At 55.2% G+C, this 23950-nt stretch overlaps 2 protein-coding genes across 2 annotated transcripts; one reads left to right on the top strand and one right to left on the bottom strand.

Annotated features, from left to right (window-relative positions):
- Nucleotides 1–610: 610 nt before the first annotated feature.
- ALT_0155 (choline-sulfatase) lies at nucleotides 611–7623 on the top strand (the record flags this gene model as incomplete). Its single annotated transcript, XM_089598929.1, has 6 exons — nucleotides 611–695; nucleotides 758–2097; nucleotides 2146–2598; nucleotides 2646–2866; nucleotides 5771–6215; nucleotides 6265–7623. The coding sequence occupies 6 exons, from the start codon at nucleotides 611–613 to the stop codon at nucleotides 7621–7623; spliced, it is 3903 nt and encodes a 1300-aa protein (XP_089456593.1).
- A 645-nt stretch (nucleotides 7624–8268) lies between these two features.
- On the bottom strand, nucleotides 8269–23617 carry ALT_0154 (non-ribosomal peptide synthetase; the record flags this gene model as incomplete). Its single annotated transcript, XM_089598928.1, has 23 exons — nucleotides 8269–11727; nucleotides 11808–13112; nucleotides 13182–14249; nucleotides 14319–14423; nucleotides 14481–14872; nucleotides 14936–15041; nucleotides 15096–15386; nucleotides 15444–15590; nucleotides 15648–15866; nucleotides 15918–16019; nucleotides 16065–16514; nucleotides 16569–16715; nucleotides 16767–16989; nucleotides 17098–17444; nucleotides 17499–17539; nucleotides 17603–18269; nucleotides 18339–18368; nucleotides 18435–18945; nucleotides 19003–19211; nucleotides 19275–19535; nucleotides 19629–19752; nucleotides 19798–23108; nucleotides 23180–23617. The coding sequence occupies 23 exons, from the start codon at nucleotides 23615–23617 to the stop codon at nucleotides 8269–8271; spliced, it is 13953 nt and encodes a 4650-aa protein (XP_089456592.1).
- Nucleotides 23618–23950: the final 333 nt, after the last annotated feature.

The following is a 23950-nucleotide window of genomic DNA, read 5'->3' as shown; positions in this document are numbered from 1 at the left end:
CTCCGTTATTTCTTTATGAGTAGAAGTAGAAGTAGATATCCGCTTGAAGAATGGAAGCTAAGCCTATTATGGATGGCCCGATTGTCCCTTACAATAGGCTCTTCTACTCCCATGTTCTGGCCTTATCTGTAATTAGCTTGTTGTTATTGTTACTTTTTCTCCAACAATCGAGTCATCCCTTCCCCGTCCTCATGCTTGATCTTTCTTGCGCAAGGCGTTATCGGCCATTCCATTCGTTATAATAAGCTGGACTGTGAAATCGCGCAATTCCCGTCGCTACTCAGTGGCATTCCGACCACTCGGTGCCACGTCTCTCACATTGACAATCACCTTCTTCTTCCCATCGTCCATATTTTGTTTTCCGTTGCGATACGCCCATCAGAGACTGCACATATTGAGACAGAATATATACTGTTTGGTCTACCCTTCGACAAAGCTTGTTGCTGGATTCGGAGTGCGTCAAGGGCGGCCGGCTTGCCCACCTGCGCTTTTCAACCTTCGGACTTGTCCCGCACGACCGATATCATTCAATCGATTACCCCCGCGTGTTTGTGTGATATCTAGCTGTCGATTTCGCCTTGGAGAGGGTCGTCTTGCCGCTGCGTAGAGGATGAAACTTCGATCGGTGTTTTGTCCGCGCCAATGGACAATATGGCTCTTATTCGTCTCCCACGCTTGCGCGTTCTACATACCAGGTAGGCTTGCCATTGACCGAAGTTTCTTTGTACTTGAGCTTATGCCCCGTCTTACTCCGTAGGTTACTCTGTCACGCGCTATAATGACGACGAACCCATTCCCCTCCTCGTCAACAAGATCTTTTCGGACCACACGCAGCTACAGTATGCCTACTTTGATCTTCCGTTCGTGTGTCCGCCAAGTGGGCAGAGTCATGGTGGCTCGCCGTTCGGCTCAGGAAAGAGTGTCTCGCTCAACTTGGGAGAGATCCTCCGCGGCGATCGCATCATGACCTCCGATTTCGAGCTTCATATGGGCAGGAATGTGGAATGCCAGAAACTCTGTACAGTGGAGGTGGGACGGAAAGACGTAAAATGGGGCCGGCAACTCATCAGGGAAGGATATGTGGCGGAATGGATTGCGGACAATTTGCCTGGAGCAACGAGTTTCGTCACCGTCGACCGTAGCCGCAAATACTATGCCACCGGATTCAAGATTGGGGACCTGGACTTTTCACCTGGCACCGGCAAACCACGTTTCTTCATCAACAATCATTTCAATATAGTCATTCGCTGGCGGAGTGCTCCAGAAGGAGGCAAGGTGGTGGTCGGTTTTGAGATCTATCCGAAGAGCATCAAGGCCAGCGATTACGAGGAAGACGGATGTCCGAGACAAGTGCATGGCAAACACGAGGGCCTGGAACTATACATTCCTCCTAATCTGTCGAGGCTGAAGGAGATGTATCCTGAATCGTCGTATCTTCCCAAGGAGGATGATGAAATAGACGATGGTGCCAAGCTGAAGATCCCATACAGTTACTCGGTCTACTTCAAAGAAGAGCCTGGTATCGAGTGGTCGAACCGCTGGGACCTTTACTTCAGTAATCAAGGCGAAAGTTCGATGACACATTGGCTGGCGGTTTTAAACTCTTTGATCATATCGGGTGTCCTCGGTGTGGCGGTCTATGTGATCTGGGGTCGGACGGTGCAAGGAGATATCAAGGGTCGCGGAGACGGCGCTATGGAGGACGGTAAGATCAAATTACGTTCCAAGTCAACCGAGAAGAAAGGAGAAAGCCTCCTAGATCAAGGCATGGATGTTGAGCGGGATGCCGACGGATCGTCTGATGACGAAGCTCTGGAAGATGTGAGCGGATGGAAGCTCCTCCATGGAGACGTTTTCCGGGTGCCCGAGTATAGCGGTCTGCTAGCGCCATTGGTGGGCTCAGGCATGCAGCTCTTCTTCATGGTCTCTGGGCTGTTGATCCTCAGTTGCTTGGGTGTCTTAAATCCCAGTTTCCGAGGTGGATTTGTTAGTGTGGGCATGGGTTTGTTCGTCTTTGCAGGCCTTTTCTCCGGATATTTCTCTGGGAGATTGTACAAGACTTTCGGAGGTGTCCATTGGCGAAAGAATACGCTCATCGTAAGTTGATCTGCTGTTTCCTTTTGACTCTGACTGACAATCGCATAGACTGCTCTTTTCTTCCCCGGGCTGATCTTTTGCCTCATCTTCATACTGAATCTATTTGTCTGGGCACAAGCATCGAGTACTGCCATTCCTTTCGGCACATTGGTCGGCATGCTTGCGTTATGGCTTCTCATCCAAGTTCCTCTGGTATACCTTGGCAGCTGGTACGGCTTCGTGCGGGCCAGACCGTGGGAACATCCGACCAAGACGAACTCGATCGCGCGCCAGATTCCGCCTCAACCGTGGTATTTGCATAGCATTTCGGGAGCTGCCCTCACCGGGTTACCTCCATTTGCTGTCTTGTTCATCGAACTACTCTTTGTGTTCAAGAATTTGTGGCAGGACAAGAGTGGCTATTACTATGTTTTCGGCTTCCTGAGCGCTGTATCGACGATTGTGATTATCACGGTGAGCGAAGTGACCATCATCGCAACGCACAGCCAGCTTTGTGCTGAGGTAAGTGTCCGCCTTTATTTTTGTGTATTGAAGACTAACCACAGTAGAATTATCACTGGTGGTGGCAGAGCTTCCTGACAGGTGGAAGCAGTGCCTTCTGGGTGTTTGCTTACTGTGTTTGGTACTACTTCTTCCATCTCCACATCACCGGCTTTGTATCGAGCCTGCTCTTCTTCAGCTACAGTTTCCTGGCTTGTGCGGTGTACGGCTTGCTGACAGGGACCGTTGGATTCCTGACGGCATATGCCTTCATCCGGCGTATCTACAGGTAGGATGGCCCTTTGAGTATATTAGAATGGGCTGACCGCGATACAGTTCGATCAAGATCGATTGATCTGACACCATACAGTCTATAGTCAGCCTGCAGGCGCTTCCCTGCAGCAATAAGCTTGTAACATGTTCACCGCGCCCTTAATTTCTCTGAACCGCATTGAATAAGTATATTTTGATTAGCGTTCAACTGCATGCAGTCCATTATCAGCTCTTAGTACATGAACAAATATAGCGCATTCTTCACTGTTGTAGTGTTGTCTCAAGTCGGCGACTGGTTTGCAGTTTTCCGTTGGTGCTCGTCCACTATAATGAGAAGTAGAGATGTAAGGTATGTAGTCCAATGAGAGCTAAACTGAGGTCCTCATCGGTCTTGCTGGTTAGCGATCCCTCAATTGAGTCTCGGTTCAGCTCGCAAGCGGTTCCTCGACATGGACATCAGTCATCGGACCATCTCCAGCGGTACAACACTAATCTAATCCATATCCCTTGCATTGCAGCCCAGCATGACAAGTCCTATTCAATACAGTCCAGGTTCCTCACTGAGTAGTCCTATGCCAAGACCTCAAGGTTGTACAGCAAGCATTCCGCTCATCTTGGCAGAATGCAAGTACTGCCCTCAACGCCAAGCTTGATGCTGTCTTGAAGGAGTAGTAGCGTAATAGATTCGAGAACAAGCTACAAGGACATGAAACATTCTCAGCGTCTTACGTACATCGCAGTCGCCATCGACCCCGCTGGGAAAGGTGTCGCTCTACCCCGTAGTCAGATCGCCGATGCAAACGCAACGCAAACGGACTACGTCAGCGTGGATTGTCGATTGCGTGCTCGGGTGAAAAGATTGCTCATATGGACTACTCGCCATTGTCCAAGGCCCAAGGGATGACGGGCACGTTTACTCCTGCTGAGAGTGCATTCGCTGAGTTCCGGGGCGAGTATTATTTGGTATTTGCTACCTCAAAGAGTGGGCTGCGTGTTCTGGTCTATGTCATAACTACCCCATACTCCGTATTATGGGTAGTACTAGCTCTAGAAAAGAATTTGTACTATTGTCCCCGCAAAAGCGGATCGGAGTCCGAAAAAAAGAAAAGAAACCCGTTCCGTAGATCTTCCAGAAACCTTGCATATCCGTGAAACAACGATCTTCAGGAGAAGCCGCGGAGAGGCGCGTGTGATAGGAGGACGGGGACGATGATGCCATTGTTGCTCCGGATGGGGAATTCTGTCGGGCCCCCGGAGTGGGTGATGGTACGTAAGGCTGCCTGGATGTACTGTGAGATTTGACTTTCGCCATGGAAGCTAGGTAGAATGCGGTATGGGATGGAAGCCTGCGTGTATTGGTTTTTGATTTCCACTGTCTACCTGTCTAGTTGTCTTGTCAGTCGATCATTGATGTTCTTTGGAGACGGAAACCTTGGAGACTTCGGTAGAAGTGTATCAATGGTGTATCAGTGTAATATACTTGTAACAGGTTATCAGCTGACCTCCGAATTGAGAAGTGCTGCTCGTGTGATAAGCAAGTGGGTCCATCGGGATCCGGCAATCACTATATCACACGACCAATCAAATTTTGCTTCTGGTTTAGCCTAGAAACACAAATGGCCGCTATACTCTTGTAGGTTAATTCCCTTAAGAGGCGGGTTCTAGCTCAGAAGATGGTTTGCTCTCGAGTAGTAGATAGTCCACTCAAAAACAGACCCTCAATGGGAGCTTTCGGAAGTGACTATGAGAGTCAGAAATGAGTTATAAACCAGGATATCAGGTATGTAAGACGCAAGATTATCCCAACCTGAGAAACATTCTTGGGAATAAATGTGATAGTGCTTGCGTGGCAAATCATACAAGACCTAGTTAGTCATCTTATCACTGGTAGTGACGATCATTGGTTTTCCGGAATCCTTTTCTATGCTGGGTAATCGAGTCCATTCACTCGAGACTCACGCGACCTATATGACTCCCATGAACAACGCATCGATTCCTTTGAGAAGAGATTGATCCATCACAAGAGACCTTGTTTTGCGAGGAATGAACATGGAGAAAGGACATAGAGCATCATAGAGCCCAAATGATCTTCAGGAGACTCCTTGAGACGCCAGAGGACTGGAAGCCCGGAATCTGACACTGGAACCAACCCCCGAACGCTCGAGTCAGAAGCAGCGGATATCACACCATCGTCCCCGCCGATGGTTCTATTGCTGCGGACTGGCGGTGAAATTCCTCCAGCGCTCAGCCTTGACAAATTCAGGTTTCATCTTGCGACAGGGTTTGTGAATGATGTATCTCTATCTACTCTCCTACCCTCCATCTTGTATCCTAGGGGCTATTATCTCTGTAGATGTTCTAGTGGCAGTTAGTGTGCTGTAATGCTGTGTATTAATTACTAGTGCGGAGAAGACTCCAGCTAGTCCGGCAACTTTATCAGAATTACTATAAACGCTGCTCTGGGATTGGACACCAAGTGACACAATTCACGGGGATATGCAATCTAACAATTAACGGGGAAGTCTCCTACTGCTTAATCCCTTCATTTGCTTTTTTTCCTGCCTTTTCGGGGCTCTCTGTTTTTTTCTTTTTTCCCTTTTGCTTTTTTTTCTTCCATTTGTTTCTCTCATCTGCTTCCTCTTCACTCCATATCTTTGTCAGTAAATAAATTGTTTGATTGTTGATTGTCATCTTTTGCTCCACTTGCTCGCCGGACCATTGGACTCGTTTCCCTATATCTATCCATCTTTCCCGTTCCTTTTCCTCTTCGTCTTTGTCCTCTCCTCTTCCCTCCATCCCCGGGTTTTCTCCCTTCTTCCCACTCCCCTTTCTGTCCTGGTGATTCCTGTGTATATCTTGACTCTAGAATAATTCATCCTTCAAGTCTCGTCTAGTCTGTCTAGACCACTATCCTTCTTAGTGATTGTGACGACGACGACGACAACGACACCACCATGGCGGCCAAGAAGCCCAACATCCTCTACATTATGGCGGACCAGATGGCCGCTCCCCTTCTGGCCTTCCATGACAAAAACTCTCCTATTAAGACTCCCAATTTGGACCGCCTGGCTCGGGAAGGCGTGGTGTTTGATTCCGCATACTGCAACTCCCCGCTGTGTGCTCCCTCGCGCTTCGTCATGGTGACCGGTCAGCTCCCGTCCAAGATTGGCGCCTACGACAACGCGTCAGACTTGCCCGCCGACATCCCCACATATGCCCATTATTTGCGCCGCGAAGGCTATCATACCGCTCTGGCTGGTAAAATGCACTTTTGTGGACCGGATCAGCTGCATGGCTATGAGCAGCGACTGACCAGCGACATCTACCCCGGGGACTATGGTTGGTCCGTCAATTGGGACGAGCCGGTGAGTTACTTTGTGTCGTGCTCGTAGTCCACAATACTAATTGAAACAGGATATCCGTCCGGACTGGTATCACAATATGTCGTCTGTGATGGAGGCAGGTCCCGTTGTGCGCACCAACCAGCTCGACTATGACGAAGAAGTCATCTACAAGTCTACGCAGTATCTTTATGATCATGTCCGCCACCGTACCGACCAGCCCTTCTGCTTGACGGTCTCCATGACCCATCCGCATGATCCTTACGCGATGACCAAGGAATTCTGGGATATGTACGAAGACGTCGACATTCCGTTGCCCAAGACTCCCGCGATTCCCCAGGACCAGCAAGATCCCCACTCGCAGCGGGTCCTCAAGTGCATTGACTTGTGGGGCAAGGAGATACCCGAGGAGCGCATCAAGGCTGCGCGCCGCGCCTACTACGCCGCCTGCACCTACGTCGACACCAATGTCGGGAAGCTGCTGAAGGTGTTGGAGAACTGCGGTCTGCGCGACGACACCATTGTCGTCTTCACCGGAGATCATGGCGACATGCTGGGTGAGCGAGGCTTGTGGTACAAGATGGTCTGGTACGAGAACTCGGCGCGTGTGCCCATGATCGTGCATGCCCCCAACCGCTTTGCTCCTAAGCGCGTTTCGGAGAACGTCTCGACTATGGATCTGTTGCCTACCTTTGCCGCAATGGGTGGAGCGCCGCTGGTCAAGGAGCTTCCGCTGGACGGTGTGTCGCTGATGCCGTATCTCACTGGCGAGGAGGGGGTCAAGACCGACACGGTGCTGGGCGAGTACATGGCCGAGGGCACTCAGTCCCCCACGGTGATGATCCGTCGCGGCCGGTGGAAGTTTGTCTATTCGCTGATCGATCCCCCCATGCTTTATGACCTCGAGAACGACCCCGAGGAACGGGTGAACTTGGTCGCGGGACTTGCGGAACCGTCGCAATCCTTTGCCGTCAAGAGTGTCGTGCCTGATCAGGTCAAGTCTACAGCGCTACCTACCCCGGCTGACACACCGTCGGGAACTCCTCGTGTGTCGCCGGTACCCCAGCGTGCCAATTCATCCTTCCCGTTCCCGACTCCTCCACGCACCCCCAGTCCCGCCAAGTTTCCCGCTGGGCTGCCTGCGACCACGGATCCGGCCACGCTGTTGGCGCACTTCACCGAGGAAGTGCACGCCCGCTGGGATCTGAAGGCGATCCGGGAGGACGTGCTGCGGTCGCAGCGCCGGCGTCGTCTGGTGTACTCGGCTCTGATCCAGGGCACTCCAACCGTCTGGGACTATGAGCCTCGCATTGACCCAAGCACGCAGTATGTGCGTAACCAGGGCAAGGGGGCTTTGGACGATGTCGAGTTTATCTCGCGCTGGCCTCGTGTGTTGCAGCAGGCCGCCAACGCCATGGGTGCCAGGGTCTAACCTAGTATATGACGGCGACACGTCCGACTCGTGCTTGATTGAAAAGAATGATTCCTTGCAAGATTTATCTCGGCATCTGATTTCGGTTTATTGTTGCTGCTTGTTCTAGCGCGCGTATACCCGGGCTTGTTGCATTCATGGTTTGCTAGCGATTTGAATGCGTCGGGTTGATCGTTTGTTTCATTTGATCCACAATTTGGTACATAGGATCATCAAGTGTATTTAGAGTAATCAGACTGTAGTATAGATCAATGAATCTACATCCATACAATGCTACCCCAGAATGTTACATCGCCGACTCGACTTCACCATAGGCACCATCTATATATGAGTATCTATCGGTTAACTGACTAGAAAGAGAAGCGTGGACTACCTACAGAGTAAGTCTGGGTGATAATAGAAAGGATATAGTTATGCATGGCTTTTGCGCTAGAAACTATGGCCTTTCCATGCTATGAATCACTACTTTAAGAACTAGTCAACCTTACTTAGTTTATGTTTAGGTATTTCTTATAAGATAAGCCGAGTATATATACTACGATTATAAGAAGTCAAAGTAGAGTATCATGGATAAAGAATAATAATAATTAGAGTTGCATTCGGTTCGAGCATTATTTCTTACCCTCTAGAACCAAAGGAATCAGGCTATATCACCTCCGCAACCAACTTCTCCGGGGTCGTGGTCAAGTAATCTAGCATGCCCAAAAAGACCTCAAAAACGCGATCCGCAACCTCCTGCCCAAAGACAGCGCTGGTCAGCGCCACGCCTAGCACCGACCGCCCCGTCGCTTCCTCTGCATCGGGACTCCCAGTGCAAGTGAGCATGGGATACGTCTGCAGGAGCTTGAAATCAACATGCTGGCTCCGACACTCCACCCCGGCCACCGTGCGGACCTCGTCCCAGAACCGGTCGCCGTGCAGGAAGTGGACGCCCGTTCCGATCTCCGTGCCGGCCGGCCACGCGGTGCTCCGGGCGACGAGCTCATCAAAGTCGACCGCGTCGTGTGCCATTGTGCGGATATGCTGCGCTTGCACGTTGCGCAGGAGCTCGCTGCAGGTCCAGGTGGGTTGCAGGGTGACGCGCACGGGGATATAGTTGATGCAGGGGCCTACGATGCGATCGATGTCCGGCACGGGCAGGTTGCGCCCGCTGACGAGCTGGGCGAAGACGAGATCGTGGGTGTGCGTTTGCGCGGCGAGGACGAGCGCCCATGCGGCTTTGAGGTATGTGGCCATTGTGAGGCCCGGCTGGAGACGGGGTCTGGGGATCTCGCGCGCGCTCGTGACGAGGAGGTCCATGCGGTGGCGATGGGTCGTAGTGGAGATATGGCCCCCTCCTGACGCGAGGCAGGTCATGGTCGAGCCGTGGAGCAGGTCTCGCCAGAACTGGAATGTTGAGGCGTGCTGGTGATGTCTGCGGGCGTTGAGGAAGTCAGCGTAGCCGGCCGTGGTGAGCGGGGGGTGGGTGGGTTCTTCGTAGGCGGCGGTGATGTAGTTGTGGATGCGCCGGATGGAGACCCCGTCGTACTGGGCATGGTGGAGTCTCAAAATCATGGCAAGGTGGTTGTCGTCTTGTTTTCTGGAGATGACGAAGAACAGTCGAGTCACGGGATGGCCCGGTGGGATGGGGGTCTGGATATCTTGTTGGCAAATGGACTGCACCGTCGATTGCAGGTCTTTGTCTGTCTGGATTTCCACGGTGGGCAGACTCATCTTGTGCAGGATGAGTTGAACGGTGGTATTCTCAAAGGGGACAAAGACGGTCCGAAGGATGTCGTAGTGGCGGATCGCAGCGACAACGACACTCTGCAATCGGGCCACATCCACCGGCTGTGAAAAGGTCAAGACCATGTGCGCCAAGTGCTGACAGTCAAGGGACCCGCGTTGGTAAAAGGTGGTGGGCAGAACATCCGCGACCTGGCTGCGATCGATCTTCCACTTGGTGCAGAGGTCATCGACCGAGTCCAGGAGCGGGTTGGGGGTTGATTGCGGGCTCGACGAGGTCGTCGACGAGACTGCTGCTGCTCTGGCGCCCTCTTCAAGCACAGCCGCCAACTGAGAGAGTCGCGGATGTTGGAAGATGGTGAGAGCGAGAAGCTTCAGGCCCTCCTTTGCGGCCAAGGACGCCAATGTCATGGCCCTGAGTGAGTCGAGTCCAATGTGGAACAGGTCTTCATCTAATGCGATGCTGCCCGGCGACCTTTTCAACACCCGAGCTACGAGGTCCTGCAGTTGAGCCTCCAGGGGTGTCGAAGGCGTACGCCGTGTAGCATTGGTGCCGCTGTAGACGTCGAGCTCACTCTGCGACAGGGAAGCGGCCAGCTCAATCAGCCTTTTGCGGTCTGTCTTGCCTGTGGGCGATTTAGGCACCCAGGCCAAGGGCAAGAAGGCTGTAGGAACCATGTACGATGGCAGGGCTTCGCGGAGAGTGGAGATGGCTGCCCGGACAGACTCTTGAAACTGCTGGGAGTGCGGTTGCCGCAGCAAACTCCCGGTACCAGCTGCTGGTGATTCGTGGTCATCCGCCATCGGGTGCACAAATGCCACCAGGAATGCATCGTCTGCCTGCCCTACAAGCTCCACTGTCACGTCCCTGTTCAAGAAGGCAATGCCGGCCTGAGCCTCGACCTCACCTAGTTCAAGCCGCTGCCCACGGATCTTGATCTGGTTGTCCTTGCGTCCAACAAAGATGAGACGCCCGTCCGGGGTAAAACGAGCAAGATCACCGGTCTTGTACAACCGCGTGGAAGACTGGCCGTGTCGTAGACCCCGCAGCCACAGCGGAGGATCGATAAACGCGGCGGCAGTCTGTTGGGCATTGTTCACATACCCACGACCAACAGTCGGTCCTTCCAAAAGTAGTTCGCCTACAACGCCCTCGGGGACTAAGCGGGCGTGGTTATCCCGGTCCACAATCCATGCCACATTAGCTGGGGGTCGTCCAATATCTCGAGGATTGCTGGACGCGGTCAGGGGTTCGGAAACTGTACTGATGGGACAGCACTCGGCCGGGCCATAGGCTGAAATGAGCCGGACTTTATCGTGCCAGATGGCCAGGTCCGATGGTGACAAGGGCTCTCCCGCAAGGACCAGAGTCTGCAGGTGCTTGAGGGCCCCAGGCTTGACCAGCCGTGACACTGTAGGGGTAAGGATGGCCCAATTGACTCTCATCCGGTTGGCGGCTGCCGCAATGTCGCCGGTGCGTTCCTCTTCCGAAGGGATGCAGACACATCCGCCGGCAAGCAGTGTCAGTACAATATCTGCTACGGCAATGTCCCACGCGTGCGAGGAGAACTGTAGAACCCGTGACGCAGAGTTCATGTACATGCAAGACTGCAAATGCTTTGCCGCCGTCGCTAGACATGAGTGATCCAAAATTGCGCCCTTGGGCTTCCCTGTTGAGCCCGAGGTAAACACCGTGTAGGCCGCGTTGCTTGCACAGACTGGGACACGGGACCACCGAGCCGGATGGGGGCATGCTATCTCCCCGAGCAGTCGCTCACCAAGACAAACGACATGGGGTGCGAGGTTCGATGCCTTGGAGAAGGTCCCCCGTGACGCCAGGATCAGTGGCGCCTGAACGTCCTCACATAGACCGCGTAGTCTGGCTTCAGGGTGCGAAGCGTCCATTAGCACAAAGGATGCGCCGGTCTTGAGGATACCAAGGACCGCGACCGGCACCCATCGAGACTTTTCCAGCAGAACTGGAATCGTCATGTCCACGCCGATGCTATAATCGATGAGCTCCTCTGCCAACGCCGACGATACCGTGTCCAATTCTTCGTAGGTGAATTCCCCGTCCCAGGAGCAGACGGCCGCTGAGGCTGGGAAATCAAGGCATCGTTGATGGATGATATGATGCACGCAGGTATTGACCGGGTCGGCAAGTGGCTCGTTCCGCTGCAGGATTTGTTGCCGCTGACTGTCATCAACAACCTGAATCTCGCCAACAGGCAGAGAAGGGTGCGTGAGGACCTCGGCGAGAGCGTGCCGGAAGCATCGGGCCATACGGGCTGCATACCAATCACTCATGTGCGCCGTGTGATGGGAGAAGAGCAGCTCAACACGGTCCGGAAAGACTGCGACATTGAGTGTGACAGGGTACTGTTTATTTTTTTATTTTTCGATATGTCAACTCGTGTGCACTGCAACAGGTTGGGGCGCCAAACATGGGAAACTCTCACCTCTGATTTATCCTCCATATCCTCGTCGAGCAGGACTATGCCTGACGGATCCCCAGCTGCATCCTTCCGGGGGTCTTGCTGGTACTGGACTGTAAGCAAGGTGTTAAAAAGCTCGCCCGAGGTCGACCCAATGGCATTCAAAGCCTCCGCGAGAGGCTGATGCTGATGCTCCAGGCTATGCAGATATGTTCTGTTATACTGCTGCAGCACCGATAACAGGGTCATGCCAGCCGGCATATCGATGCGGCCAACCAGCATGTTGATAAGTGGGCCAACCATATCATCAATACCCTGCACAGGCGCGTGCCGTGCAGACGCGATGTAGCCGAAACAAACGTCTTCAGATGCCGTATACTGCTTGACCACAAGGGCCCAGGCGACATGGAACAATACGGTCAGTGCCAGTTCATGGACTTCACAGAAGGTATCCAGGGCCTCGGTTGGTCCTAGCTCCATGGTGAAGGATCTGATAGTACTGACACTCTGTGGAAGATCGTTGCTGCCGTCGTGGCCTTGGAGAGAGGGTACGAGGCACGGAAGGGCTCCCTGCAGATGGGATTGCCAGTACTGATGTGACTTGAGACTGGCGGCCTGGGTGAGCATGTACTCGACGTAGTCGCGATAGGATTGTGATTCAAGCATCATTGTCGGCAGCGGCTGTCCCTCGTAAGCGCAGACAAGGTCCCGCCGGAGGATTTTCGTCGACGTTCCGTCCACGAGCGCATGGTTAATATGGAGTCGGAGCACGACGTCTCCTGAGGTTGACGAGGTGTGGACATGCAGCTCATGTAGCGGTTTGAGCGCATCCAGTGAAACTGGCTCGGGCTCGGGTGCGTGAGATTGATGGCTGCTGTCCTGGTGAATCCGAACCACAGGAGTGTAATCTTGCAAGACCAGCTGCTCGATGTGGCCGTCGGAGGTCTGCAAAAAGACAGTGCGAAGGGCGGGGTGTGCATTCACAACGTGCTGCCACGCTGCCTGCAGTCGGGCTACGTCCCTCAGCGAGGCACCGACAACCCTCCAGGTGAGAACCTGTTCGTAATGCCATGGTGTGCGGGTGTATCCCATGAGCATCCCCTGTTGGATCGGGGTACAGGGGTAGACGTCCTGCACAATGAGCTGACGGCCGTTAGCTAGTCTCGTTCGCATTGTACGCAGGGTCTCATCCAGCAAGTCGGACGTCACATGGGAGGATCCGAGAGGGAAATCAGACACGGTTTGGATATGACCAGACATGCCAGTCAGCTGGGCAGCTGCCTGGCGCAGAGACCGCTCACAAACCGGCCCCCACTGATATAGACGGTCCTGGTGCCGCATGTGGCGATTAAATTGGAATTCTACTCGCAAGCAGTCATCGGCCACCTGCGCTGATACCTCAATAGGCGCAAACCGCTGCATGTCAGGAGCGACATCCCCAGCGGTAAATTGATTTGCCATGTCAATCTTCAGCATGGCGTCCGGTCGCTCTAGTTGCTGATAGCGGCCTTGATAGTTGAACAGAATCTCCATTCCCTTCATGGTCTTTGGGCCTTGCGGATGGAGATACCGCGCGGTGAAGTGTTCCCATCCGTTGGCGGGAGACCTGCGACGGGCATCCTTGGTGCGTCGTAGTGCGGTGACAAAGTCCTCAGATGCATCTAGGGATACTTGAGCTGGACAGATAGTGGTGAACCAGCCGACTGTTCTGGTGATGTCGATTGTAGCATCCCATGGCTCGCGCCCGTGGCCTTCGGAGAAGATGATGGGGGCTGGACGGTCCGGGAAGAGGTGTACAAACGAGTGCAGCAGCGCGGCCTGGACGATCTCTACGGGCTGCGTGTTCAGAGCGATGTTGGCCTTGGTGAGCAAGAGCTCACTCGTCTGCTTGTCGAGGATCAAGGCGTATCTGTCCACGTCTCGGTGCGTGTTTCTGGTCACACCTTTTCCCCAGTATGCACTGATATCAGTCTCTTGGTCCTCCTCTACCTGGTGCGGCGCGGAAAGCCGAGCAGCATAATCGGCTTGTAACTGACACCACCGGAGGAATGAAGTCGGGGGGACCTTGGGCCGTTCCCCCGTAGTAAGCAGCTGCTCGAGGTCGGCCAGAACCACCCTCCATGACACGAGATCAATAACCAGGTGATGTGCAACAAGGAAGAGCCACGTCGTTGCGTCATCTCGCTCAAACTGGTCTATGATCAGTAGAGGCCCGTGTCGGATATCCAGAGCCTGTTGACTAGCGCTGCAGATGGATGTGATCTGCTCCTGCGAAGTGACACCATGATGATAGTACCGGTAGTTACTCTGATCTGCATTCCCTGTGACTCGCTGTCTCCATGTGCCGTCGCTGGATTTCTCAAAGCGAGCCCGTAGCATGGGATGAGTCTCGACAATCACAGCCAGAGCACGGGCCATGGACTCAGCACCACCCACACCAGGTCCTTCCAGGTGCAGAAACACGCTCTGCGAGAAATGATTCGGATTCTCGAGAGCATAGTCGAAGTACATTTGCTGAATGGGCGATAAGCTAACCGCGTGATCCAAGCCAACATCCGCCTCCTCTTCGCTCGGGAGTGCCCTTTTCTCTCCGTCGTCTTTACGAGTAGCATGCAACGCCAGCTGCGAGATAGTGCGATGCTTGAAAACGTCCCGCATAGTAATGCCAATCCCAGCACTCCTGCACCGAGCAACAACCTGCATGCTTGTGATGGAGTCGCCGCCGATGCGGAAGAAGCTGTTGTGGATTCCAATGTCCTCGTCAGCCATGCCCAGCACGCCGGCCCATATCGCCCGGATATCATGTTGAAGCCTGTTCTGCGGCGCAACTATGGTGCTGGCGGCCGAGGAGCTGGGGCTGTAGCCATCGGCTTCCTTCCGGGACAGGGACGACAGACGTGCGTTGATCAGCCGTCGATCGACCTTGCCGTTGTTGTCGCGGGGAACGCGGGACAGGGGGATGAAGATACTAGGCACCATATATGCGGGCACGCGCTCCACGAGAGCCAGCTCGGTGGTCTCGACGGCCTTGTGGAAGTCGGGGTTGCTCGCGGGGAGTAGGATATCAGTGCGATCCGTGTCAGTCGCAGCTGAACGCTGGGCGGCGTCAGGGGCGCAGAGCACCAATGCAAATAAAACAGCATTGCCCGTACCACCCAAGGTAGAGACGGCAGCCACAACCTGCAGAGCACCCGGGAAGGTCTGCTGGACGTGGTGCTCTACTTCCGTCAGCTCGAGCCGTTGCCCGCGAAGCTTGATCTGCGAGTCCTTGCGGCGGATGTACGCGATGGATCCCCGTGGGGTATATCTGACCAGATCGCCTGTCCGATACACCCGGTGCAGCTGGGTTCCCGGTCCAGGTTCAGTGCCATTGGCATTTGAGGAGCGCCTCAGGTCGGCCAGCCAGTGCGGGCAGGGGATGAAAGCGGCGGCGGTGCGCTCGAGGTCATTCAAGTACCCGCGGCCGACGATGTCGCCTTCGATGATCAGTTCGCCTTCGGCGCCAATGGGGACCGGGTCGAGTGTGTCCGGATCAACGACCCAGGTCACCCCGCCTGTCGCATAGCCGATATCGTAGGGCGCTGCACCTGGCGGGATGCAATTCTGGACACACGAGAGGATCGTGCACTCGGACGGCCCGTATGCATTCATCAGCCTGACATGCGAGGCCCAGCGGTCAACAATGCCCTGCTGCATAGGTTCGCCAGCTTGGACTAGGGTTGTGAGGGTTGGCACGTTGGTTGGTGTGAGGAGTTGGATAACGGATGCAGTCAACATGGCCCAGTTGGCTCCCATCTCTGTAATGACCTCTGCCAGACGGTTGTCGCGATCGAATCCAGATGGAATGCAAATGCAGCCCCCGACCAGTAGCGTGATCATGTGTTCAATGAGCATCGCGTCGAAGCCGTATCCTGCGAACTGGAGGACTCGTGAGTTGGCATTGATGCCCACCGCGTCGATTATCGGCTGGATGTTGGCAATAAAGCAGCCGTGCTCGATGACTGCCACCTTGGGCTTTCCCGTCGTGCCGGATGTAGCAATTGTATACATGGCATTGGACGGCTTCACGCGCGTGCAGCCGGTCTCGAGGCACAGCGGGCGTTGTTTAAGGAGAGTGTTGCCAACGCCCAGTACTGGGAGGCTGAATAGTCCAGCGACAGCCTCTTGCTGGTCCTCCGTCGTCAGAATCAAAGGCAGCTTGGTAATCGCGCAGAGTTCTCGGAGCCGCTGAAGTGGCTGGGAGGGTTCGAGCATGGTAAAAGCTCCCCCTGCCCGGAGGACGGCCAACTGAGCCACCACGGTCCAACGGGATTTCTCAATGTACAGCCCAACAAAGGTGTCCGGGCGAACAACGCCGAGGGTTTGGATACGGTGTGCTAGGTCTGCAACATGGTCATCGATTTGTTGATACGTAAACTGCCCGTCCCATGCCTCGATGGCCACGGCAGCCGGGCGACGTTGACATGCGTCATGCACCAGATCATGCACACAGCGGTTGCATCCCCACGGCGTGGGAGGCAAAGGGAGCGCGTTCCAACGCAGCAACTGCTGCAGATCCTCATCGCTCAGAATATCCAGGTCTGCGATCGTTGTTGCACTGGCCTCGGACACAGCCTGGATCTGCACGAGGAAATGATCCAACTGCGCGAGGACCCGGTGCATTTGCTCCGATGCCAGGACCTCCGGGTCAAAGGTTGCCGTCACCTCGATGGCACCGCCCCCGGGACGGGTCTGGCATTGCAGCATCAAAGCGTGGCTGCTGAACTTGTTGATATCCGACAGCACCTTCTCGCCGCAGAACCACGTGTGCCGTTCTCCAGCTCCCTGAACTTCGTGCTCCTTGGCCTCAACAGCGATCAGAGTCTGGAACTGACAGGCGGCTGCGCCGCCTTCGCTCTGCTGGCTGATGTTCTGCAGCCCGAGATGCTCGTACTGTGTCTGCTTGACGAACTGGGCTTGCACCGCTTCCAGGGCTTCGCATACCCGCTGGGTTGCACTGAGGCGGATCCTCAGCGGTACACTTGCGATGGTGGGCCCAGGGACCTTGACAATCCCCGCAACCGGCGCGGTTCGCCCGGAGGAGACAAAGCCAGTCACGGTGTCGCTGTTGTTTGTGTAGGCTCGGCTCACCAGCGCCCAGGCCAACTTGATCTTGGACGCCACCGTCACGTTGGATTGGGTGGGATTGTCTGGCAGGTCGATGATCCTGCTCATAGATATGCGCGGTTGAGGCCGGTGGGTGAGAGAGGGCAAGGCCGGGAAATGAACCGATGGTGAGTCTTTTAGCTCTTGCTTCCAGAACGCGCCTGCTGACTGCATGGAGCTTTCGACATGCGCGATGAAGTTGTTGAACTTGGCAGCTGGCGGGAGCGGAAGCCCAAGATACGCCTTGTCGACCTCGGCAACCAGCAAGGACAGGGACCACCCGTCGTATAATGCATGGTGGATTACAAGGTGCAAGTGGCCTGGAGATAGCATAAGATGGGCCAGGGGTGTCCCCAGGCCCATAACGGGCTGGGAGGCGAATACATCGTCTAGAGTCTCGTGGCGTGACCAGTTGAGGGGCGAGTTGAGGACAGCTTGGTAGGAGGAACCATCTGGTGTCTGGAAAATGCGTGTTCGGAGAATGGGGTTACACTTCGCCGTGACTGCCCACGCCTGCTGCAATCTTTCGATATCGATGTCGGGCACCAAAGTGTAGGCATTCAGCCTTACGTAGGCCCCGCGTTGGTGGACGGTTGCAGCAATCAGATTGGCTTGAAGGGGTGTACAGGGGTAAATATCCTCGATCGTCTCGATGGGGGTCTCGCATTGCTCACTGGCTACGCGCAACAGGGCGTCAGCGTCCTTCACCAGGGCGAACGGGGCAGGCCCGTCGTCATTGTCGTCGCTGCCGCGAGACGAATCGCGGGTCTCAGACAAGGCAGCAATCTCCCTCAGTCGAGGATTCTGAAGGACGTCTTGGAACGTAAGATGAGGCAGACCTTCCTGGCCAGCCAGATCCAGGAGCCTGATCACCGAGAGCGAATCCCCTCCAAGCCGGAAGAAAAGATCGTCACGTCCAATGCGCTGTGTGGGTACTCCCAAGACTCTGGCCCAGAGCGCCTGCCATTTCTTTTCGGCAGCAGACACAGGGGGCTCCTTGCTGACATTTTTGCAATTGTCTGCTACTCCCGTGGTGTATGCCTGCAACTGTTCGGGGGTCAACCGTTCGGCCGCCTGTCGCAGCTGGCGGCGATCAATCTTCGAGGTCGCTCCGTAAGGGACCCGATAGAGGGGACACATGGCCGTTGGGATCATATGTGCAGGCAAAACGCCTTCAAGACGCGCAACTGCTGCTGCACAGGCTTGCAGAAAGTTCTCGTCTGGCTCCCGAAGCAGCAACTGGGTCTTCTCCTCATGTCCTTGAACAGGCGCCGTGTAAACAAACGCTACAAGCATGACTGCTGCCGAGCCCTGGGGCTGGACAACCTCCGCCACAACCTGCTGAGCACCCACAAAGTGAAGCCGAACTTGATGCTCAACGTCCGTAAGGACCACCCGCTGCCCGCGCACCTTAACCTGGGTGTCCTTCCTCCCCAGATACTGGAAACATCCGCCCTCTGCAACGCGCACCAGGTCACCCGAGCGAAAGAGACGTCCGGGCTTTACCCCCGGCCGAATCTTGCGGAGCCACTCCGGGGCGTCGATGAACGCCTCCCCTGAGAGCTCCGGCAGATCGAGGTACCCACGCGTCACAGTCGGCCCCTCAATGAGCAGCTCGCCGACGGCCCCCAACGCAGCGAGCCGGTCAGCATTATCGGGAACCGTCACCCAGCCCACGACGCCGCACATGGGGCCAAACAGTCCGGGGTGATGGCTTCCAGGCTCGATGCGGTTGAAGGCACATGTAAAGGCCTCGGCCGGCCCGTAGCCATTCAGAAGCCGCAGCCGCGACGACCACAGCTCCATCAACTCCACCGGGATGGGCTCGCCGGCAAGCACGAGCGTTTCCAGGCCGGGCACACTTTGCGGCCTGAGAATCGTCGACGCGGAGGGGGTCATAATTGCCCAATTGACTTGGTGTTCGCGGATGAAGCCGGCGAGATTTGACAGGCGCTGCTCCTCGGATGGGATGCATAGACAGCCGCCGTGAACCCAGGTGAAGAAGATCTCCTGCAGGCTTACGTCCCACGCGTAGCTGCAGAAGTGCAGGGCTCGCATCCCCGGATGGGCGTACAGGGCGTCGCGGTGGTGATGGAATGCTGTAGTAAAATGACGATGCTCGATGACGATGCCTTTGGGTGTTCCGGTCGATCCCGATGTAAATAGAATAAAGGCTACGTCGTTGGGCTGGACAGTTGGCCATTGTATCTGCGCTGCTTCTTCCGTCGTGGTAGTAGTCATGGGTACGGACGTTTGGGAGATCTCGATAACTGGAAGTCCTGTCTGCAGATCTCGCATCATGGGCCCCATTTCAGAGGACGCGAGGATAAGGGAAGGGTTTGATACCTCCAAAATCGCCGACATGCGCGCTGGAGGTAGTGTCGGATCGATGTTGACCGCAGTGGCCCCAGCACGAAGGACTGCCAGCATGCTGAGCACCGGCCAGACGGACTTTTCGAAACACAGCGCTACTCGATCTCGTTCCTTGACACCAGCCGGCATAATAATAGTTTGAGCAATAGTGGCGGAAAGCACGTCCAGCTCCCGGTAAGTGAGGCCCCGGTCCCAGGATGACACAGCTGGCATCAGCGGCTCTTTTTGCGCATTCTGCAGGATCACGTCGTGGAGCGTACGTGAAATTTCCACTGGAAGACAGACGCCATTCCATTGCGTTAGAAGCTTCCTGTCTTCGACACTGACAAGCTCCAGCTCCCCCACCACACGGTCATGCTGACCGGCACAGAGTTGCTGCAGAACATTCGCAAACTGACCCATCATGCGCTCGGCCATGTACCCCGGAAGGATATCACCGTCAAAGTATGCGCTGATATGCAGCGACTCGTTCCCAGCGGACGGCGTGCATACCAACCCGATGACATAGTCGATGAACACGCTAAAGTCCTCTAGACCATGGAGGGCGGTTTTGCCCACCATGATCGGCGGCGCATCATGTTGATGACTAGGATCGAGAGCGGCCGGCCGCTGGAAAATCAGCTGGCTCTGGAAGTCGCAAGCGGCAGCGGCCTGCGGGCTCATCTGGCGGATCTTCTGCAGCCCCGTTTGCTCAAAAGCCATCATGCTGATTGCCAGAGACTGAACTGCCTCAAGAACATCTGCGACTTTCTTTTGCTTCTGACAGCGCACTGGAAAGGGAACGGTTGCAATTGTGGGGCCTGTCATGTCCTGAGCTCCCGCGGTTGCTGTCGCTCGCCCGTTGACTGTCACGCCGAACACAACATCCTCCGAGTCCGTATGGGCCGAGACGACAATCGCCCATGCGAGGCGGGCCACGTTAGACAATGTAATGCCAGAGCCGGTCCGTGAGAGGAGCGGGATAGTCCGCTCAAGGTGGGTTGATGCTCTCGGCACCGCCCTGTCGTGTGGGAGTGAGGGGAACACCGGGGCATGAATATCCGCGAACGTCGCCGTCCAGAACTCTCTCTCTGAAGCTCCATCCTGCTTCTGGACCGTTTCGATGAACGGGCTGAATAAGTTGGGGTCAAGGTTTGCTCCATAGTATGCCTGCTGGGTCTGCTCGAGCAAGAGACCCAGCGAATGTGCATCGAAGATGGCATGGTGTAGCGTCAGGCCAAGTGACCACCCTGAGAAGGTGTCCCCGATTAGTGCAAATCGAGCGAGGGCGTCGCCCGGCTGCATGGGAATGACAGCGTCTTCCATTTTGTAGGCTCCGACAGTCGGATAGCTCTGCCACTGGATGGCCGAGACTTGCCTGCCGAGGACGGCTTGGATCAAGTCTCCCGAAGCCCGCCTCACGATCCTGGTCCTGAGGATGACATTTGCATCCACTGTCTGTTGCCAGGCGGCTTTTAGACGTTCGAGATCGAGGCCGCGGGCGAGATCGAAAACGCACCGCGCGATGTACCTGCCGGGTACTCTCATGGTGGATATCATGAGACCCTGTTGTAATGCCGTGCAGGGATAACAGTCTTCAATAGCAGAGATGGACATCCCGCATTGCTGTGCTGCGGATGCAACGGTCTCATCGTGGCCGCCGGCAAGGAGAGAAAAGGGAGGGGGGGCTGATGCGGCCGCAGAAGCCCGCTGGGGTCGCTCAGTATTCCTCAAATACTGGGCCAGCTTGCTGACCGTTGGCTGGCCCAGAATGTCAGCCACGGTCACGTTATACTCCTTCGTCGTCAACAGACCGACGGCTCGCATGGCAGCTAGGGAGTCTCCTCCCAGGCGTATGAAACTATGGTGAACGCCAAACGTGGCACCGTCGATTCGGAGCACTTGAGCAAAAACCGCATGCAGGGCCTTCTCTAGCACCGTCTCTGGCGGCACCAGCTCAACAACCCCAGTAGGCTGATAAGCCTCCAACTCGCGCCGCGTGCACTTCTGAACACTTTCCCGGAGTGCTCGACGGTCAACTTTTCCAGTGACAGTCATGGGGATAGACGCGAGCGGCAGGTAAAATGACGGCAACATATGATCCGGCAGGGTCTGTTCCAGCTTAGTCTGCGTCGACTGAACTATGGACTGAAACCGCTCGGAGGCGGCCGCAAACAGCGTTTGTGGTGTCGTCTCTTCGTTCCTCTCACCTGCATCATCAGCAGAGTAGTATAGGAACAAGACAAGAGCAGGGACCCCATTCGCATCGAGTGGTGCCGCGGTCTCTGCGATCACGCGCGCAACATTTGGACAGCATTTGCTCACATGAAACTCGACCTCGCCCAAGTCCAGTCGCTTGCCGCGGATCTTGACCTGCGTTCCCTTCCGTCCCACGTGGATGACACTGCCATCGTGCGCGTAGCGGAAAAGATCGCCTGTCTTGTACATGCGAGAAGCAGCGCCAACGGTTGGCAAACCCAAGGACTGTCGCCAGAGGGGGGGGTCAATGAACGCAGTCAACGTGGACTGGACGTCGTCCAGGTATCTCTGAGCCAACGCGGGGCCCTCTAGGATCAACTCTCCTGTGACTCCCACCGGGGCAAGCTTGTGGTAGTCGAGAGCATCAGAAATCCAGAACCTCATGCCGGGGAACGCCCGATAGGCAATATCATTCCCGTCGCATTGGTGATCTGTGAAACCGATGGCGCCGGAAACCTCGCTCGCGCCGTAGACGTACACCAGGTCGACAATGGCAGCCCAAGCCTCGAACTCGCCCTTGACGACGGGCTCGCCGCCAAGAAAGACTCGTTTCAACGTTGCTGGCGAGCGTTCAGGGTCCAGTGTTCGCAGCAAGGACGGGGTCATGCATGCCCAGGTGATCTTCATCTCGTCCATCACTGTCGCTAGGCTGTTGATCCGATCGTGGTCCGTTGGCATGCAGATCGTAGCGCCCGAGCCCAGGGCATAGTAGATCTCAAAAATGGATATGGCAAAGGTATAGGACGCGAATTGCAGCACTCTGGTGGACGAGGAGAGGCCCATCGACTGCACGACGGCTTGGTTCGGTATCTGCGCCATCGCCCTGCAATCCACGACGCATCCCTTTGGTTGGCCCGTGCTTCCAGACGTAAAGAGGACGTAGGCGGGACTGGACGGGCTTGACAATGGCACAAGCCGATAGGTAGTAAAGTCGGTGGGCAGGCTTGACATCAAGCTGTGGTTGATGCAGACAACCTTCTCCGCCAGTAGCGCTGCCCGGCCTGCATTGGCGTCCGACGTGAGCAGGAATCCACAGTTGGTGCGCTTGGTGATCTCTGCCAGGCGGGCATTAGGATGTGCAGGCTCCAGAGGTACAAATGCCCCGCCAGCCTTAAGCACGGCCAGTTGTACGACAATGACCCAGTGACAGCGCTGGAATAGGAACGGCACAAGGATGTCAGGGCGAACCCCAAGGAGACGCAGGTGAACAGCCAGCTTGTTACTGATCGTATCGAGCTCATGATACGTCATGATCACATCTGGTGAGTGGATTGCCGTGGCCTCTGGCTGCGAAAGCGCCTTTGCGCGGATAGTGTCGAGGATCGAGCCGTCGGTGTTGGTGGGAGGAGCTTGGAAATTGTTCCATCGTACAAGGCATTGTTGATCATGCTCGCTAAGTAGACTCAAATCCCCCACCGTGCGGCTGTTGTCTTCTGCCGACATTTCTACCATGACCTGGGAGACGGTGGATGCAACGGCTGTGGCCTGGTCACTGGAGAGTAGGGTTGTCGTTGCTACAAGAGCTAGTCGATGGGGCGGCTCTCCCTCCAAGACTAGTAAGCAGTCGCACTGAACAGACAGAAGAAGATATGGTTAGCATTGTATGCAAACCCCAGAGGATTACCAAGTCGACAACCTACCGGCTGGTTGTCTTTCTGGATCCTTCTAAAAGTGTCGAGGACCGCCGTAGGGTTGACGTCGAGAGAGGTATCCCCAATCAGCAAGCCTGTATTCATCCGTGTTTCCTCGCAGAGGGCACTCGGCAAAGGCCGTAACTCTGCGATGCGCTCCAATAGATTCGGGATGGACTCTTCGCGAGAGACAGGTACCTCGCACACCTGCACTCCTGAGTGATCGAAAAACACAAAGCAGACCAAGTCGGTTTCCAAGAACTGCTGCAGCACGATGGACCAGACTGTCCGGAGGAAATGGACGATATCATAACCCCTCCTCGCCGTATAGGCTATGGCTCTTTCTCGAGCCTCGCTCGAGATCTCATTCACGGTCACTGAGGGCTCTCGTCCGCCGTCATTCAAGACGGGGAACAGGCCCTGGTGCTTCCTCTTCATAGTGTCCATGAATACAGATCTTAATTGTAGTAGCAAAGACAGATCTATATAAACGGAGGAGCGGTTCTTGACGGGCTTGATCCAGGTATTTATGGGGAAGTACAGGAAAAATAAACTTGCGTTGCGAACGATGATAAAGTGTGCTGGGAATAGCATATGCTATCTATCTACATCTCAGTCTACTCGATGGACAGCTCGTGTTATGCACCAGGCAAGGGGCAAGGAATGTCTTACCCACGTTCAATAAGCGGTCTGCAACTCGACGCAGGGGAGGAGAGTATCTAGATAGGCTTGATAGCATGGTAGAAAAATAGGTACGAGATGGAATAAATACCGAGACAG

Source organism: Aspergillus lentulus, assembly GCF_001445615.1.
Source record: "Aspergillus lentulus DNA, contig: Alt01, strain: IFM 54703, whole genome shotgun sequence".
In the NCBI taxonomy this organism is placed as follows: Eukaryota; Fungi; Ascomycota; class Eurotiomycetes; order Eurotiales; family Aspergillaceae; genus Aspergillus; species Aspergillus lentulus.
This window is presented reverse-complemented; position numbering and strand designations above follow the sequence as displayed.